Genomic DNA, 18,096 nt, shown 5'->3' with positions numbered 1-18,096 from the left:
ATGTCTCTTCAATGATTTTTTTTTTTTTGGGGTGGGGGGTCAATTCTATACATTTCCAATGTTGGGACCCCCCTCTCCGCCCCCGACTTCCCCGGGATTTACGCCTATGTGTACATATTCACACGCACAATTTCCATTGGATTCAATTTCTGGGTATCTGACTTGATAGTACAATAATTTCTAATTCTTAATAAAAAAATATATCATTACATAAAAGACAGTATGCATGAAGTCTTAAAAACACTTGATGGTGATTTTTCTTTCTCATAGCTTTTCTTCAGTGCTTTTGAGCATAGCAATATCAAATGTGTTTAGCAATGACCTCTGGTAAGTTCCCTGTGTTTGGAGGGTTTTAGTTAGATGTATACCATAATCTTCAGAATTTAAAATCTTATATTGTTCTTTATTATTATTATTATTATTATTATTATTATTATTATTATTATTATTATTATTATTATTATTGAGATCCCTGTAAAATAAATTTCTTATTAATTCACTTGGTGTCTCACTTGTTATTTGAGAGTGAGGGTTACAGTTTCATCTGTTTTTCAATTTCCTTCCCCTACATTTTGAAATCACGTTTTCCATCATGGACCTTTCGTAAGTTCCGCTCTCCACTTCTCGAAGGCTCTAAGTCCCATTTGGGTTACTGACTTGAAGCTTAATTCAAACCGATCCCAAAATCCTTCCACCCTTTCTGATTGTGCTGATGACAGCCCTTATGTGACGTCAAGACCGATCCCGACGAGTGCGTGGCACCGTGAGTGCGTGCGCGTGCTGGGGTTCGGGCTGAACCAGCAGCGGAGAAAACATCTGGATCGTAAAGGAGTGAAAAAAGGATGTCGAACCACGCTGAACTGCTACTGCTGCTGCTGGGCCGTGTCTCTTTCAGCTGCCCGTTCGGTCGGTGATCCCCTCTTGGAGGGGGAATAACTGGGTCACTCGAAACTCCGCGGATTCACATTGGAGAAAGAAAAAAAAAAAAACGTGCTGCCGAAGTTGTCTCAGTTCTTCACCATGGATCAGTCCGTTGCAATTCAGGAAACTTTGGGAAAAGAAGAAAACTGCATTGTAGTATTCTTTGAGCCGCGCATGGTTTCTAAGTGATCGGAGATTCAAAATAAGGACCGACTGCTTCAAACTCACAAACTGGACCGACAAGATTCTCGAGATACAACCCAGGTTGAGGCCTGTAAGATTAAGCTGTGGGAGTTGATCGGGATTTTATCACTTAACTGAGTCATTAGGCTTGTGATTTCTAACCAGAGTCAGCCTGAACAGTTTTGAGCAGCAAAAACGGGTTTGGTCTGCGATTAGTTCCCCAAAATAGCCTTTTCTATAGAATTGCAGTGGCGCATGTCACCCACAAGATGGCGACATCGTATCAAGTGCTCATGATTTCTTCTTGTTGGGAGTGGTTAAGGAGGTTTGATAGCATGTGAACGTGCAGTAATTTGCATACAGAAAATAGATTTGAATTAAGGACACAGCTCTTGAAATGTCTACGCAAATGTTTCAGATGTTTTTTATTACATATTTTTCTGTTTTTGGCTGAATAGTTGAATTTAAATGACACTTTCCTTAACTAAACTGCAAACATGCTGCACAATGTGATATCTTGCTTGATGATTGCTCAGAAAGCAGACTTCTCGGACTGGTAGAGTGTGCAAAAGAGCATGCGTAAGTTCAAACAAATTAAGGAAGCTTTACATGGCTTTTAACCTTCATATTGTTTATTATTTTTGTGCAATAAAAATGAATAAGAAAAGGTGCGGACAAAAACCTCGTCCCGCCTTTTGATTTTTAAATCTTTATTTCCTTCTGAATCACAAACTTAACTGAAACTGATCATTGGTATTTGTCTAATACTTGTTGTAATTATGTAAAATTATTTGCAGAATCTTTATTTATACCCATCGGAGAATGGCCATTACAGCTGATGATGTGTCACTTGAAGACATTATACCCATCACCCTCGACTTTGCTGTTGTTGAAGGTAATTTTCTTCTGATATTAAATATACAGTCTCTTGCAAAAGTATTCGATTTAGCTTTGTCAATCTTCCCTTTAACTTTTACCCTGTCAACCAAAGTATCCTCACATCATGATGTTGCCACCAACATGTGTCATTGTTGGGTTGATAAATTCAATGTGATGTGTGTTGCTAGTTTCGCTCCACAAATGAGTTTGCATATAATGCAAAAATGTTTCAGACTTGGTGCCATTTGACCAGCACACCTTCCTCCACATGTTTGCTGTGTCCCATACATTGCTTGTGGCAAACATTAAGCTGGATTTATTTTCTTTCAATAGTTGATTTATTATTGCCACCTTTTCATAAAGGTTACATTTAGGGAGTGCACAACTAATAGTTTTTCCGTGACCATCAACAGAATGCCCAATATTAACTGGATCTTTTCAGCTCCTCCATACACATATTAACCACTGCTTATGATTATTGCTCTTTTTGCCAAACAGTGGCTCTAACAGCACTAAGTGAAGTTGTAGAAGCTTGTGATTCTGCTTTAGATTTATTCACAGCTTTGTCTCTAGTCTATTGGGTGTGTGTCTGATGCTGTTTGATCACTAGATTAGCTTTCTGCTGAAGGGAGTTGGTTTCACTGGATTTTATTGGAAATATGAGAGTAAAAGGGGCTGAATAAAATGCACATCATACTTTTCAAATTTTTTTGTAACAAAAACTTTGAAAACCACGGGAGAATGGTGGTAGGAGTCTGCCTCGCAATCGGTGGGTTCAACAGGTATGAATACTTTTGCAAGACCTGCATTTGCTGGCACTTTTTAATAAAATTCTTATTGCCTCTAAACTGAAAAGCAAATAAAGTATAATATGAAGCACCCTGACATATTTCTCATGCTGCTTTCTCTATAGTTTCTTCTCCAGAGCAGCTTGTGGTTGTGGGTAAGTTGCCCTCATTTATCTGAAGTCTCAGACATCATTATCTTGCATAACTGATCTACCGTACAGAAAATGAATCTTGCAATGTTTTTTTCCCCTGCCACACTTTTTATCTTATGGTAGGTGCAGACACCAGAGTGAGAATGAGCTACAAAAATGAAGAATTAGAGCTCAGGCTTCCGTTTGGGTCCCACTCTCGCCTCTTTCTCTGTGAAGTCAACAAAGCTTGGAGTGGTAGGGTGAACTGTTTGTGGTCTGTTTACACAACAGCCAGCATTTGACAAAATCTTCCACAGCTTTGGAACATTTTAAGGAGCAAAATATAATCAAATTTTATATGTTTATTAGAAAAGTAGCACGGATGTATTGCAAAAACATACGTAAATGGTAAATGGACTGAACTTCATGTCATCATGTCTGAACAATGACATCGAAATTAGACAAGCCTTTATTTAGAAGGAAGTCTCTGTTGCTAAGGACGGTCACATTCACCACAAGCTCACTACTTTCACAGTGGAAGCATGAACGACGCATTACGGGCGCTGTATCATGAATGTCCCTTTTGTTTTTGTTGTACTCAAAGTAGAGCTGTTAATGCTTTGCTGTGAAAGATATCACATTGTTTTCTCTTAATCTATTATTCTTGCTGTCTCTGTCCATCGTCCCTTAGATGTGTGCAGATTGCCCACACAAGTGCCCAAGTTCGAGTGGATCAAGAAGTACAAGAAGTCTATCAAAAGACAGGAAGCTATGAAGCAAGCCATTGCACCGCTGGAGGTGTTATCCACTAAAAATAATCAGCACCAGAAAATCGGTTTGTCATCTCTGTTTCATTTATAAAAAGCTGGGGTCTGTGAAACCTATTGAACTCCTGACAGTGTATGAGCAGGGAGGGATGAAGCGGATGCTTGTTTCTGTGTCTTTGGTCGACAATTTTATGCTTTGGAGGAATGCAACATAGCGATTTCAAAAACACCACTTCCTTTGGATGAAACTCTGTCATCCTTCAAAGGGTTTTTTTACAAAACCTTATCACTGGTGAAATAACACCATGAATAACGTGACAATTTCTGAGGCAGACAGATTTGGTGGCACACCTGGTAAAGATATGCAAAAAGTTTGAAAATAAATTAATATTTTAATGCTGTAGCATAATTGCTAACTGAGAAAAATAGGTGGGGGGGGGGAATCTCATTTGATTTGAGGGCATTTACTTAGTGAGGTTTTGGGAGTCCTATGTTATGTAGCTCTCTTGACTTCTTCAGCTCATACCACAAATTTAGAGGTTTACCTTGAATAATGCAAGTTCAGAGAAGTTTGCAACATGAGTATTGCACACACACACATACACACACACACACACACACACACACACACACACACACACACACACACACACACACACACACAGACAGACAGACATACACATCAAATATGGGATTGAAACTATACATTGGACCACTGGTATTCACGGGGCGGGGTTAGGAAACACAACCATCCATGAATAGCAAAAATGTACATTTCATTATGACATCAAATACTGAAAAGTGTTGGAAAGGCAGCAATCTGAAATCGTCTCAGTAGGGCAGTGTTGGTACACACTTGTTATTCTTCATGTAAGCAGAAAAGCTTGTGAGTTGCTTTTTATTTGTGTACAATGTTACATCTGTGTTTTGTGCGCTCCTGCGGACACGCATGCAAAACAAAAATCAAATGCACAAACACTCACACACACAGATCTCTGCAAGCTGAATGAAACATTTCTGACCATGTTGGTGTTGGTACAAACAAACAAAAAATATTTTTCCGAGCGTTGAATTCCCAGCCAAACACTTAGGGCATGAAGTATTTCCCAGTTGCATTTTTGCAGCTTGTTCTTCGTGTTGTGTCTTTTCACTGCAGCAAGGAAAAGCAAAAACCCCTCCTCCTCCTACTACAACATTAGCATGGGCAGGTCTGAAACACAATGTACATTGATCCTCTGCACAGAATGCGTGGGAGCGACACAAGGACATGTCTGAGATGACGAGAGACTCTGGTATGAAAATCATTCCCAAAGCATTGATTGTTGATTCTGAGGAGGCGAGAGAAAACACAGAAGGAGCTGTCAGGGAGCTGAGATTGGCTAACTTTTTTTAGCTAATGCTAACAAACAGCAATTCGAATAGGATTAGTGCTGCTAGTTAGTTTCAACGTTTTGCGGGAGTCATTGTGCGGAAATGTATCGCTTATTTTATGTCCCTTTAGTAACGCTAATGTTGGCCACTTGCCCACTTTTGTTGACTTGAAAACGTGGATATTAAAACGTCGCGGCTAACGCTAGCAGCAGGATTTAAATGATGTTCGTGGTGGGGCACCTGTTGTGGTTGATGTTGCTCAACGTGTTTAAGTGGTTAAATATTCGTGTCCTTTCACACGTTTGAATTGCTATCAGCCTGTTACATTTCCTGGCTTTTCACTGTCTGTCTACTCTTCTGTTGCCTTTTTTTCTTGCTCTGTCTTTTAGTTTAAAGCCGAGAATTTGTTGAGGTCAGAGTGCCTTTCCCTTTAGAAATTCTGCTTTAAAAAATAATAGTTAAGCTTCTAGCAAAAGCCTTGCTTAACCTGACTTTAAGTAGTTTTAAAACATGTCAGTCATACCTGAAGCTGAAAATATGTTGCATAAAAAAAGCCTTGCTTAACCCATGTTTAGGTGAATTCTCGTTGTTGATACAGCAAGGGAAGATGGGGAAGTTATGTAATTTTGAACTTTGTGCAGTTGTGGTGACAAAAAGGCGTTAATGTTTTAATACGGAAGAGAATGAAGGCTGAGAAAACGAGCTGACATGTATGCTGAGTAAAGATTGACCCGCTGATAAAAGCACATAAGCGTGTTCAGTTTCTTATCTCCATATCTGGAAGTGTAAGCTCTTCCTAGAAACGCTAGAGCTTTTAGTTTTATTTTTTTTAAACAAAACCTTATAACTTAAGAGCTACTAATAATGTGAATTATTGTTACAAACCTAATTCAGAAATATTCAGGCTTTAATAGATTATTTTTGACAACTGTTGCTTGCATGGATTTTACAGTTTGTTTTAATAGCAGGTGTTGCACAATTCACAAGCAGTTGAGCTGTTTTTGTTTGCTTTACCATTGCTTTTGTCCAACTAATGACTAATATACTGCATGTCAGTACAGCTGCATGAATTATTTTATCACAGTTGCTGTTGCAATATCTTTGCAGTCGCATAAGGTTATTTGTCTTTTAAGTACCAATCATTTGTAATCTAAATGTCTTTAATAGCCAGATTTTTAAAAAGTGACTACCTCAAAAGTTCTATTATTCAGAGACCTTATAAAGTGCAAGGGATATTGCACTTTTCATGATTTTGGTGGATACTGCAAATGCATCGTTGCCCCTCAATTTTCTTTTGCTGTGCTGTGCCCGTGAGCTAACTGAATTAAGAAAGCTACATGTTTTCCTCGCTTGCAGATAAGATGTGTTTTGCTGTTGCGAAAGACGTACTGTCCGTACAACATATCTGATAGGCCAGCCACTGCCAACTGTCTTCCTGAGCAGATATCTCAACCAAAACCTTTGTACCACATTTTATCCTATGTTTGCCTTTCTTTTTCCAATATGTAACATAACAAACTTAATAGCTAATTAAGTAGTCTGGTGTCTTTTCAGGTAGGTCCTGCAGTTCATATTCAAATCTATTGCTAATGGTTGCCAAATGCAATTTGTTAACCACATTGTCTTAATAGGAGTGAGTAGTGATCCTCCATTTTTAACACAGTGAGTTCCATATCTTTATGACCAGGAATATGTTTGCACTATTGCATTTGTTTTTCGGAGAGGTGAAGGAAAACAGTAGTGGCATAGTTTTAGCCTGCTGACCGGCAGTGAGTAGCAATAGGTGAGGCAGCAGTTTGTCAGCTCTATACGGCCTAGAAAACTTGAATCACTCATTTACTTCTGATGGTAAAAATACTTTACCTTAGTAAAAATATCGTAGGAAATGTTAGTTTTGAATCTAATCTCTTTTGGCATACCTTGATGTTGGTGATCCAGCCAGCATTATTAGCTGTTAATGAAGATTTATAAATAAATGTTGAAGAATCTCTTCTGGAGTTCATTAAAAATACTCTTTTTGTGCCTCTCTTCTTGCATTGCTCCAGATTTTCATGGCTCTTTTGGTTTCTTTTTGAAAGTTTTAGAAGTCACTTGACCATATGGAACATGCTGAGATTCTTGAGAACTCTGGGTCATATGTCACCACACATTTCCCTAATAAAACTAATGCAATAAGCACATTTTCTTGATGGAGCTGTAAAAATGCAATCCCAGCTTTAGTAGTTACATTTCTGATTTTGACATTTATTTTGTAATCACGCATGTGCAGTTGCAGCTAATAAAAAAAAATGGATGCCTACAACATATGACTAGAATAATTTAATAACTTCCTAAAAATTGTAAGATAGCAGTAGATTAGAAGGTTATACATATCAAATATAGTTTAGTGAGACTAAAAGTATATTCATTCAACTATTTGCATAAGAGTATTATAGCTGCCCATGTATGTCATGCCATTACATCCTCACTATAGATTATTCCTATTTGACACGACTTGATATGGTTACATTGTCCACCTCAAAATCATATTTAATGTTGTCCTTCAGATTATTATGCTATGCTGTCAGTCAAATGCGTTCCTAATGTATTCTGGTTATGCCTTAAAAGTTTAATTTCCTCCTCAAAGTGCTTGGCTTTCTCTATCAGGGGAGCTGGCTGCCTTCTCTGCCAAGCAGCAGGAGACAGGGCCCATGCTGTCTCATACTTCACACTCAGCCATTAAATCCAGCTACTTAGAATGCAGTAGCTGTAACTGACTGCAAAAGATGGCCACAGGCATCTGAAGGCCTCAGCTAGGCCCCGTCTTTACAATATAGAGATTAAGTTTATTTGTTCCGTTACTACAAATCCAATCACCCTAAGCTTAGTTTTAGTTAATAAGCTAAAATGTAGATGGAGGGTGAAAAAAATCCTGCAGCTGAAACACACTCTTCCCACTACTAACAAGGCAGCATGTGAACATGTTGTGAATCCAGTTTTTATTGTGGCGGTTGTTTCAAGCATTGTTCCACAACATGCTGTAATCCTGCATTGCATTTAATGTTGTTCTGTTTCGTCTTCTTTACTCGCAGAGAAAGTGTCGGACAAAAAGGGATCGTTAGAAAAGGTGAAAAGTTCTAACAGCATCCCACAAAAGTCCAAAGGGAATTCCAGCCAAGATAAGTAAGTTGGGTTTTTAATTATTTTTTTTAATATTATGTGTTTCTTGGAAAGTGAGTGAAACGTATACCAATTCACCGTACACAGAATGCATACATATATGGGCATACGTTGCAGAAAGCTAACGTTTGCGTACAAAAAGTGTTTTTACTCAAATCTTGCCGTTGTTGTTTTTCTTCTGTTGTATTAAAACTTCGTGAAGAACAAAATTGTTGGTTTTGATTAGCAGTAAGCCATAATGCTAAATTAACTAAATTAACTGTGCAGTATAACCATAAATTTCCCCCTTTTTGGATTGAATCACTGAAATAAATCAACTTGAAACCTACATGTTCTGTTTCTGTTTGCTTATGAGAGAGAAACCAAAAAAGCTTTGTTGTATGTTTTAAATTAGAGCAACCATTTCTGTGCAGCTGCACAGGTGTGTCACTGCCCTGTTATTAAAAGCCAGTGCTGCACAAAACAGATCAAAGGGCCAGCCATGACAATAGCACACTTTTCAGCAGCAGTTCAAATTTGTTTGCAGCTTTTTTTTAATGCAAATGTGAGAGCAAGTTTAAAGTTTAGCTCTTAGGTTTTTATAATTTTGCTGCTTGTTACTGTATCAGTTAATGTGAACTAACAAGGTGTTCAATAGTCCTGCTGACTTTGTTGTTAAACCTAGAAACACTGCCTTGCGTGAAGGTAGTGTTTGGTTACAATAAATTCCTAGAAAAATCACACAGTTATGATGTAATGTGTTTCTTTTTCTCTCATCAGCATTATATATATATATATATATATATATATATATATATATATATATATATATATATATATATCTCAATAAAATAGTACTTATAAATTATCTGTTTTTGTTTTTTTTAGATATAAAATAAAATGTCTTTGTTAGAAAAAGACTTGTTCCTGTTGCAGTCTGACCAGGGGCTTTGCTTACTGCTAAACAAGTATTTTAAATGCAACTGTGCATTTTCTGGTCAGACTAGCCATTCATCTGTTTGTGAAGACACATCTGCCCTGCTGCCCCTGACCGTCTCTTTTTAAACTTGTGTGGTGCAGCCAGAGCATTTCTAGTCGAGAGGAGCGGGATGATCTGGTGCGCTCCTCCAGCCACACCACCTCCAACAAAGCTCAGATTCTGGCCATGCCGCAGTTCGGCCTGCGCGACAATCTCATCAGGTGTGAGCTGCTGAAAAGTGAGGACTCGTACACCTATCTGGAGAATTTCAGGTATGACCCTCGTCTCAGTCACGTCCTCCTGCATTTCGGCTTTTCCAAGTGAAAGGATGTTGAATTTTAATACCAAGAAAGCTAAATATGTAGCTGATTGCAGTTTTTACATTCCAAGTCTTTTGCATCTACATTTATGCTTTGTTTCTAACAGCATGGTGTGTGGGAGTTCAATATTTAGAAGCTATAAAAGTAAGATCGAGGCTTTGTGGGTTTGCATTGCTACTTACCAAAAATGAGCAAGGCTTTATTAAAAGCACTAGCCGACTATTTTACTATTCTGTGACTCAGTATGCAGCACCAACTCATTATGAGTTGAATTTAATTGAGTTAGTTTTTCCATGCGTTTTAGGTAACTAAAACGCATGCGTTTTTTTGTTTGTTTTTGTTTTACACTGGGCACGTTGATTTGTACAATTACCATACTGCCACCTAGTGGTAGACATGTCTAACTATTATTTTAGACACAAGTGATCTGTAGGAGTATTGTAGACTGTTTTATGATATTTTGACATTTTACAGATGTTTTATCATTCAACCACCAAGTGAGAATTTGTAGCCATACAAGTGCACATTACTCAAAAAGTAAATTCATTTTTTTAATTATAAAATAACTCATTACTAGAAGTTGGTTCACTGTGTTTTATCAGCAGTGCAGCTGTTTACCAGGAAATCTTAGAGCATTTTAAGCTTTATGCTCCTTTCAAGACTTAGGAAGATTTTGTTTTTGTGATATTTTAAAATATACCTATTAAGAGTTTATTTCTGAGAACAAAACATAATTTTGAGTTTTTATTTGATGTAAGCCATAAACTAAAAATAAAGCAAACGTAAAATGAATGCTTGAAATGCATAGCTGTTCAACTTAGTTTATCAAGATGCCCCTGTATTTTTATCCTGAAATGTTTATACTTATGATTACTTTCTTGTCAATGATGCGTGTTGTATGGATGATTTTGTGCTTCTTTGGCTTTCAGTTTTAGTCCGGATAGTTAGAAATGTTACTGGCTGTAAATGTACTCAATATTCAATATAGAATACTATATTTTGTATAAAACATGAGTTTATCTTTTTGTGTAACAAAGACCCGGGCCATCAGGATGGAACATTTTTAACTGGCACAAAACAGGGTTTCTGTTTCCATCCTGTGCAACTGCATGCGGAAATGACCTCTGAGGGTCAATCCGGGCTGTTGAATGGAAGGAAACCTATCTTAAATCTGGACCTGAAGAGCAAATCTCAGTGGAGATCTAAATGGAAAGGCTCTGGTACTGTGTGTGTGTCACAATCGAGGTGTCCTTCAGTATCTCTCCAATGGGGATGTCGGCAGACATCTATGTTGTTTTGTAACCAGATGTATTTTTTCTCCACTTTGAATTTTTTTGCTTTGCTTCCCCTAAAGTTTAAGTTTCTGGTTTCATACTTAGGTTTTCAGTTTGGTGTTTTAGAAGTTTTGAGAAAATGAAAACACTGCTGTTTGCATGTACAATTAGTGATGTTGTAACTGGGTTGCGCAAACACTTGCTCTTTTTATTGATAGTCCACTGATATTAGCTTGTATGGGATGCTATAATGTCGATAGTCATGTTGGGATTGGCCAAAATGAAGCTGTGACAATATGAAAACTTGATTAAAAATACCACAGCTTTATGGCGAAATTAGTATGTAATTTCAACAAGAATCCTTACTGCTGCTAAAATAGCATATAACAAGTAAATCAATGTCATATATAATATATATTATTTTTTCCATCTAGTTTTTCAACTGCCTAATTTGTGTCTAATCTTTTTGGTTCTGTTTTATTTTCCTCAATTTGATAATATTTTCAGACTGTTTCTTTCTTGTGATCTAAAAGCATAGATGGGGGTCTTCTTTCAGCCAGCTGACAGGCAGTGCTGCAGTTTTCTGATCCGCACAGTTGTAGAGAACTTATGCAGACACTTTTATTAAAGGGGCTTTAATTAAGCCACAGAAATGTTATGCTGGAACATTTTGGAAATTTAGAAACGGCAACTTTTTAAAAGCAAAATGTTATGACAGTTTCTCTTATGCGTCCTATAGTTGATTAGAAAGAATTTCAAAGTTTTTCATCATGAACCAGTGCATTGCATTGAAACAGAATATGCTCTGGTTAATATATGTAATGAATTTTGTTTCACCATTTCAGCTTCCTCATCTGGAAATCAGGCTCAGAAAAGCCACTAGGTTTTCCCGTAGACGTAAAAAGTTCCAGTCAGATCGATCAGATTAAGTTATGCTGATTATTATTTTTTCTCTTACAGATTCTTTCTTGGCACATACAATGTGAACGGTCAGACACCAAAGGAGAGCCTCCGTCCGTGGCTGAGCTGCACTCCCGAACCTCCTGACATTTACTGCTTGGGGTAAGTCATATTCATCCTGCTGGAGAAGAGCTCTGCTTAATCCCGTTACAAAAGACAGACGTTTCCTGCTCAATCCTCTGACAGATGCTTGCAACTATTGAACCTGTTCAAGTAAACCGCATTCCCACCCACAGATTTCAGCCATGCATGCTCGCTGATCCTGCCTACGTTTCTATTTACTGCTTTGCTGTGAAGGAGTGAAAAACTTTGCTGAACACGAGCAGCTTTGAAACTTTTTTTTCTCTCTTTTTTGTAGTTTTCAGGAGCTAGATCTCAGCAAAGAGGCTTTCTTCTTTAGTGACACCCCCAAGGAGCTGGAGTGGATGAAGGCCGTGTTTGAGGCTTTGCATGAAGAAGCTAATTATGCCTTGGTAAGTAGGTTTTTATTTACAGAGCTGGTTTTTATATCATCGTGGATTCAGAAGGTTTTATCTCTGTTTACATGTTGGAGCCAGTTTCTCAGCATCTATCCTTTTTTGGTTTTATTCTCCAAGTCAGCCCACATATAAGTTTTAGTTCATATTAGTTATTATTTCCTCATTTCCCCTTTCTCAGAGTGCTGACTCTGTCTTGTTAGCTTCCTCATTTGTTTGCACCTCTAGTTTATTCATCAGAGCTGAAGAGACATTATAGTGAGGTGTCATTTCTCACTGCACACTTGGCTGATCTGCTCCTGACAGTTAAATTCAGCTATAAAATAAACATATTTTTGATTTGTGTTTAATGCTGGACTCAGTGGGAGTTTGTGTGCTTCTTTTTGTGCACTTCTGCTTCATGTGCTCCAATAAACAAGTCTGCTTAAAGTTTTCTTCAAACAAGATGCTGATGGAACTAAATGGCTTAAAGCTTAATGTTTTTGTATTTTGTTTTAGTCATAAACATTTAATTGTATATGTTAACACATAATTTGTTGCTTCAGGTGAAGTTGATCCGTTTGGTGGGCATCATGCTGATCTTCTACGTGAAGAAGGAGCATGCAGAATTCATCTCTGATGTGGAGGCAGAGACTGTGGGCACAGGCATAATGGGAAGGATGGTAAGGGTGGCTTCTGCAATGCTCTGCTCAGAAAAACAAGGCTTTAAAATAGTACTTGTTACTGCAGGTAAAAAAAACAACCTAGTCTGTTAAATTAGTCTTCTCTCACTCATTTGGAGTGCACTAGCTCTAGATTGTTATCTAAATTTAAATATCTGCCGTTATTGGTACTGATCCAGAACTTTTACTTAAACATTTAGTTTCATTCCTGACTCAAAGTGTTATGTAAGCTACAAACTCCATAAGCACTGATGGCTGTACTGCTGCAGTTTTTGAAGTTGTTTTTATTTTGACAATACTGATAATTACATATAAGCATCAGAATGATCATATGTTAAATCTGTCTACTGCATTCCAGGTGGTAAGAGACTTTAAAACATAATGATAACAAAAAATATGCTGCTACGGTCAACTGTGTTGTGTTTTTAGATGTAAAATGTCAGGCGGTTTGACAAGTTAAGGAACTAAATTTCCTGTTGAAAGCAATTTCATGTGATGTCATCAAACTAAGTGTGGCCAAACTGAAGAATGAGGAACTTACCCAAATAGTCTTCTTCTAATCACTGAAAATCATGTAGTCAATATTCTTTCCTTGTATTAATCTTTCATCCTTCACAGGGAAACAAAGGGGCTGTTGCAATCCGTTTTCGCTTCCACAACTCCGACATCTGCGTAGTCAACTCTCACCTGGCTGCGCACGTCGAAGAGTACGAAAGACGCAATCAGGACTTCAAGGACATTTGCAGTCGTCTCCAGTTTCGGCAGCTCGATCCTACGCAGCCTCCACTCACCATCTTGAAGCACAAGTGTGTACTTTCTCAATGACTCTACATTGTTACGCTGTGATTAGAATGTTGGTGCATCAAACAGGTGCACAGGCGTCTTTGTTATAAATACGTCTGTGCTTCTTGGATCAGTGTTGTTTTGTGGATCGGGGACCTCAACTACAGAATCAGCGATCTGGACGTCGACAAGGTGAAGGATCTAATCGCCAAGAATGATTTTGAGACTCTTCACTCTTATGATCAGGTAATTACTGTCAATCTATTACCTTAATGTTCCTGACTTATCATTTGTGTTTATGAGTGGAGATATTCATTTGCTTCATGCGACCCTCAGCTCAAGAGGCAGATCGATGTGGAGGCGGTGTTTGTCGGCTTTAAGGAAGGAGAAATTGATTTCCAGCCCACCTACAAATATGACACCGGCTCTGACAAATGGGATACGAGGTATTTCTGACTGCAGCTTTTTTTTTTTTCCTTTATGAATCTATATTTTCAATAGTTTAGTGTTTGTAGTAAAAGATTGAAGACTTGCAGAGAGATTAGTTGAACACAAACTATTCAATTTATCCTGGAAACATGTCTCACCTACATTTCATTCGATTCTTTGAATTTTTTTAGTCTTTAGAGGCTTCTTACATCATCCTAGTTTATGCAGGATCTGCATGTGGTTTTGAGTGTTCACAAAAAGAGATCCACTCTCTTCAGCATTATTGTTTCATCAGAAAACCGGTAAAGTACAATTAGCTCTGATGTCTTTGTTATATTCATTTGACCTCCCAGATTACAGTGTTTATAAACAATGTCTATAAAATGTGCCTTGACCACTAGGCATCACTAAGTATCACTAACACTAAGTAACACTAACATTTCAGTGCTTATTTAACAATAATAAATTGTGCAATGAAATTCCCGATTACTGTGTTTTACCACAGATAGACCAATTTGCAAATATTGTCCATTTTATTCCTCTGGTTTCAGTGAAAAATGCCGCATCCCTGCATGGTGTGACCGTATCTTATGGAAAGGGAAGAACATTCAGCAGGAGCATTACAAGAGCCATATGGATGTAAGGACCAGTGACCACAAACCTGTCAGCTCTTTGCTCGTCATCGGGGTAAATGCTTCAGTCTTCTACCAGATTTCATGTTTAATTCATTGTCTTTGGTTTGGACAAGATGCATTAACCTCAAGCATGTTAGACATGTAAAATTACTTCAAGATTTTGCCTTGTCCTTCAGACTCTTGTGTTTGAATTCAGTTTCTTTCTTAAGATGAGAAATAGATATATTAAAAAAAGACATGACTCAGTTGAAAAGTGCCAAAGAGAGTTAAGGTTAAGAGGCAGCAGTTCATAAATCCTGTGATGCACAAATGTAGTTATTGCAATTGCATTTTAGAGAGAGTCATGTAATAAAAATTTAAAAAGTACTGACCTGCTTGGATTGCTTATCATTCTCTTTAATCTTTATTTATTTATTTATTTATTTTTAATTACTAAGGCTGCCCTTTAATGCTACGATCCCACACATTTAATTTTTTTAACCTCTGCTCTGACTCACTTCCCTCTTCATCAGATCAAGAGAGTAAATCCTGATGCTTATAAGAAGACCTTTGAAGAGATTGTGCGCAATATCGACAAAATGGAGAATGAATGTATTCCATCTTTAAGCTTGTCCAAGCGAGAGGTAAAATGTCCTATCCTGTAATTTGTAGCTCAATAGAAATCGGTTTATCTGTATACATTTTCAGAGTTAAATGGGCCGTTTGTCTTGACACGCGTCGTGTAAACGGCGTGGAATGATGTCATATTTTGACTCTGAATTTGTTTTCCTTCAGTTCCACTTCAAGGATGTGAAGTTCATGCAACACCACGCCGAGACCCTGAACCTTTTCAATGACGGGCAGGTCCCATGTCAGTTTGAATTCATCCAGAAGCCGAATGAATCCACGTACTCCAAGCCCTGGCTCACAGCCAACCCACCCAAAGGCTTCATTGCACAAGGTGAGAATCCTGAACACTGAAACCTAACTTGGAACCTCAAACGTTGCATCATGGCTGCTGCCACAAATCTCCTAGTGTTGTATGTCCATCTCTAATTTTCTAGGCGCTTCTATGGACGTTGACCTGGAGGTCTTTGTGAACCGCTCAATGGCACCAGATCTAAACTGCGGCAAGCAGGAGATCGAAGATATTCTGGTACTTCATTTGGAGCGAGGCAAGGACTACTTCATCTCCGTAACAGGGAACTATTTGCCAAGCTGCTACGGTACTTCTATCTATTCACTGTGTCACATGAAAGAACCCATTCAAGACATGCCGAAAGAGACCCTTCTTGAGCTGGTCAGCAACTTTTGAAATATCTTCTTTCATTTCTTGTCATCTCTTTTTTAAAGTTTCGAACAAACGTGTCTTTTTCTTTTGAACATCAGGCGGAGAAGTCTCCAAACGATGATGCAGCAACCGATGAAAAGCCTCTTGACATTCCTAAAGAGCTCTGGATGATGGTGGATCACTTATTTCGCAATGCTGTCAATCAGGTGAGAAAAGATTTGGGTTTACAAAAGTTTGCTGTTAGATTCGCCATCTGTGTATCCAAGCTGCAGAAATCTGCTAAGGTAAGGACTTGGAATAAAGTGCATGCTTTCAGCATTGCTCCTGAGTTGCAAAATATAAAAGGTTTTTGCACATTTAAAATTTCCTAACATAAAAAAAGATTTTCTTAGTGTTTTGCATTAAAGTTGTAAAAAATATATTCATTGGGTAAAAAATAAGGCGCTTGTAAAAGGATGATTTCCCATTGACCCATATTGGAGTGGATTTTACTTGTTTTTGGTTTTATTATTCTTGCTTATTAGTGGGTTTAGTTTGAAATTATTTCATTAGATAACAGTGTATATCTTAAAATATATATGTATTGTTTAGAATATGTTCTAAAGTTAAATGGCCTTCTTTAGATTAAGATAAAGGTTTAAGTTTTAGATTTCTCCTCAGGCTACATAGAGGCTAATATGATTAAGTAATTATGCTCTGCAGCTTGTAGGAAGTCGGAGTAGATTTAAGTAAGGAGTTTCATCTATATTTCATGTTTAAGCCTTCATTCAGAAACTTTTTTTTATTTAGGTCAGGCACAATAAATCATTTATGTATGTGCTCCTAAGGGAAACCAAATGTGGTCTTTCTATTTACAGGAAGACATATTTCAGCAACCTGGACTTCGGACTGAATTTGCTGAAATAAGAGATTGTCTTGATTCAGGGATGCCGGATTCTCTTCGTATCCTTTCAAAAAAAAAAAAAAAAAAAAGATTGATTAGTTAAAAAAAAGTGAAACACTGAAACATTTGAAAAAGCTTTGTTATGGTCTTTGCATATTTTTGTTGCTGTTACTAAAGACTTAAAAATGTAAATACTCCATATCTGTGTTGAATTTAAATTACATTTATTCCAGAGTGAAATAAAACTCTTTAAAACTACTGCATGAAGCTGTCACCACATCGTCTTTGTTTTTTGTTTTTGAAATTGGAGTTACCCTGCACCACAGAGTTGTTGCTGTATTTCAAAAGTACTGAAGTCTTTGGTATATTTCACACAAGAAATGTTTCCTTGACTTTATCAACCTGCAGCGGGTAGCAACCATTCAGTGGCAGAAGCCCTTCTTCTCTTCCTAGATGCCCTCCCAGAGCCTGTGATTCCCTTTTCTTTTTACCAGCAGTGTCTTGAATGCAGCTCCAGTGCAGGCCAGTGTGAGAAAGTAAGGAAAAACATCACAGCAATCTTTTTTTCTGATGTTGGGGAATAAAAACCTAAATGTTCTGTTGACACCAACTTTCCTTTCCTTGTGTTCAGATTATTTCCATGCTACCTCAGTTCCATAAAAATGTGTTCAACTATTTAGCAGCCTTTCTCCGTGAGCTCTTAAAGAATTCTGCAAACAATCGATTAGAAGTTGACATTTTGGGTGAGGAAATTAATACATTTGTTCTTTTTTACGTTCAACAGGAATCATTCTTATGTGCGCTATAAATAATGAATTCTCTTTGTTCACAGCCACTATTTTTGCCTCCTTGCTCCTGAGATCGACTAAGAAGCAGGATCTTGCAGAAAAGAAGAAAACACAGGAGTTCTTTCAGCATTTCCTAACCCAACATTCCTCTTAGGCACAAAACGTCTATTTTGCTGAAGTGGAACACTAAAAACAGTACAGTATTTGAAACAAACTGTAGGAATTTGTTTTACCACATTTATGTACAGCAAAGTAGTGTATTTACGTTAAAGAAATTATGATTGTAATTCCAGTATGTTTTGTGATCCAATTATCACTGATTATTGTAGATCTGTAGAAGCCTAAAATTTTTAAATGTATATTTTATTTAAAGAAAAACTTGTATTTTAATGTCTTTGTATATAAAACTGTTTAAAAATGTGTGGTCTGCTTTTATTTTTCACTTTACATTGCATTTTA

The 18,096-nt window shown here is 37.5% G+C and overlaps 1 protein-coding gene across 3 annotated transcripts; it reads left to right on the top strand.

Annotated features, from left to right (window-relative positions):
• Positions 1-679: 679 nt before the first annotated feature.
• On the top strand, positions 680-18,057 carry inpp5b (inositol polyphosphate-5-phosphatase B). 3 transcript variants are annotated; one of them, XM_088014212.1, is made up of 23 exons: positions 680-1,076; positions 1,603-1,683; positions 1,902-1,999; positions 2,897-2,926; positions 3,047-3,157; positions 3,594-3,737; positions 8,112-8,202; positions 9,259-9,429; positions 11,712-11,813; positions 12,070-12,184; positions 12,733-12,849; positions 13,468-13,655; positions 13,767-13,878; positions 13,969-14,078; positions 14,613-14,748; positions 15,209-15,319; positions 15,471-15,636; positions 15,740-15,975; positions 16,065-16,172; positions 16,824-16,908; positions 17,258-17,385; positions 17,481-17,592; positions 17,682-18,057. In XM_088014212.1, exons 1-23 carry the CDS (start codon positions 1,021-1,023, stop codon positions 17,789-17,791), a joined length of 2,718 nt encoding a protein of 905 aa, XP_087870338.1. In that variant the 5' UTR covers positions 680-1,020; the 3' UTR covers positions 17,792-18,057. The 3 variants fall into 3 exon arrangements, with proteins under 3 accessions (XP_087870338.1, XP_087870337.1, XP_014827472.1); XM_088014211.1 differs by lacking the exon at positions 680-1,076 and having other exon boundaries at positions 1,575-1,683; XM_014971986.2 differs by lacking the exons at positions 680-1,076; positions 1,603-1,683; positions 1,902-1,999; ... (1 more) ...; positions 3,047-3,157; positions 3,594-3,737 and adding an exon at positions 4,637-4,961.
• The last annotated feature ends 39 nt before the right edge of the window (positions 18,058-18,096 follow it).

This window comes from Poecilia mexicana, unplaced genomic scaffold (genome assembly GCF_051168715.1).
Source record: "Poecilia mexicana isolate PSO_F unplaced genomic scaffold, ASM5116871v1 scaffold_16, whole genome shotgun sequence".
Classification (NCBI taxonomy): Eukaryota; Metazoa; Chordata; class Actinopteri; order Cyprinodontiformes; family Poeciliidae; genus Poecilia; species Poecilia mexicana.
The sequence above is the reverse complement of the archived record's forward strand: the minus strand, read 5'-3'. Positions and strand labels throughout refer to the sequence as shown.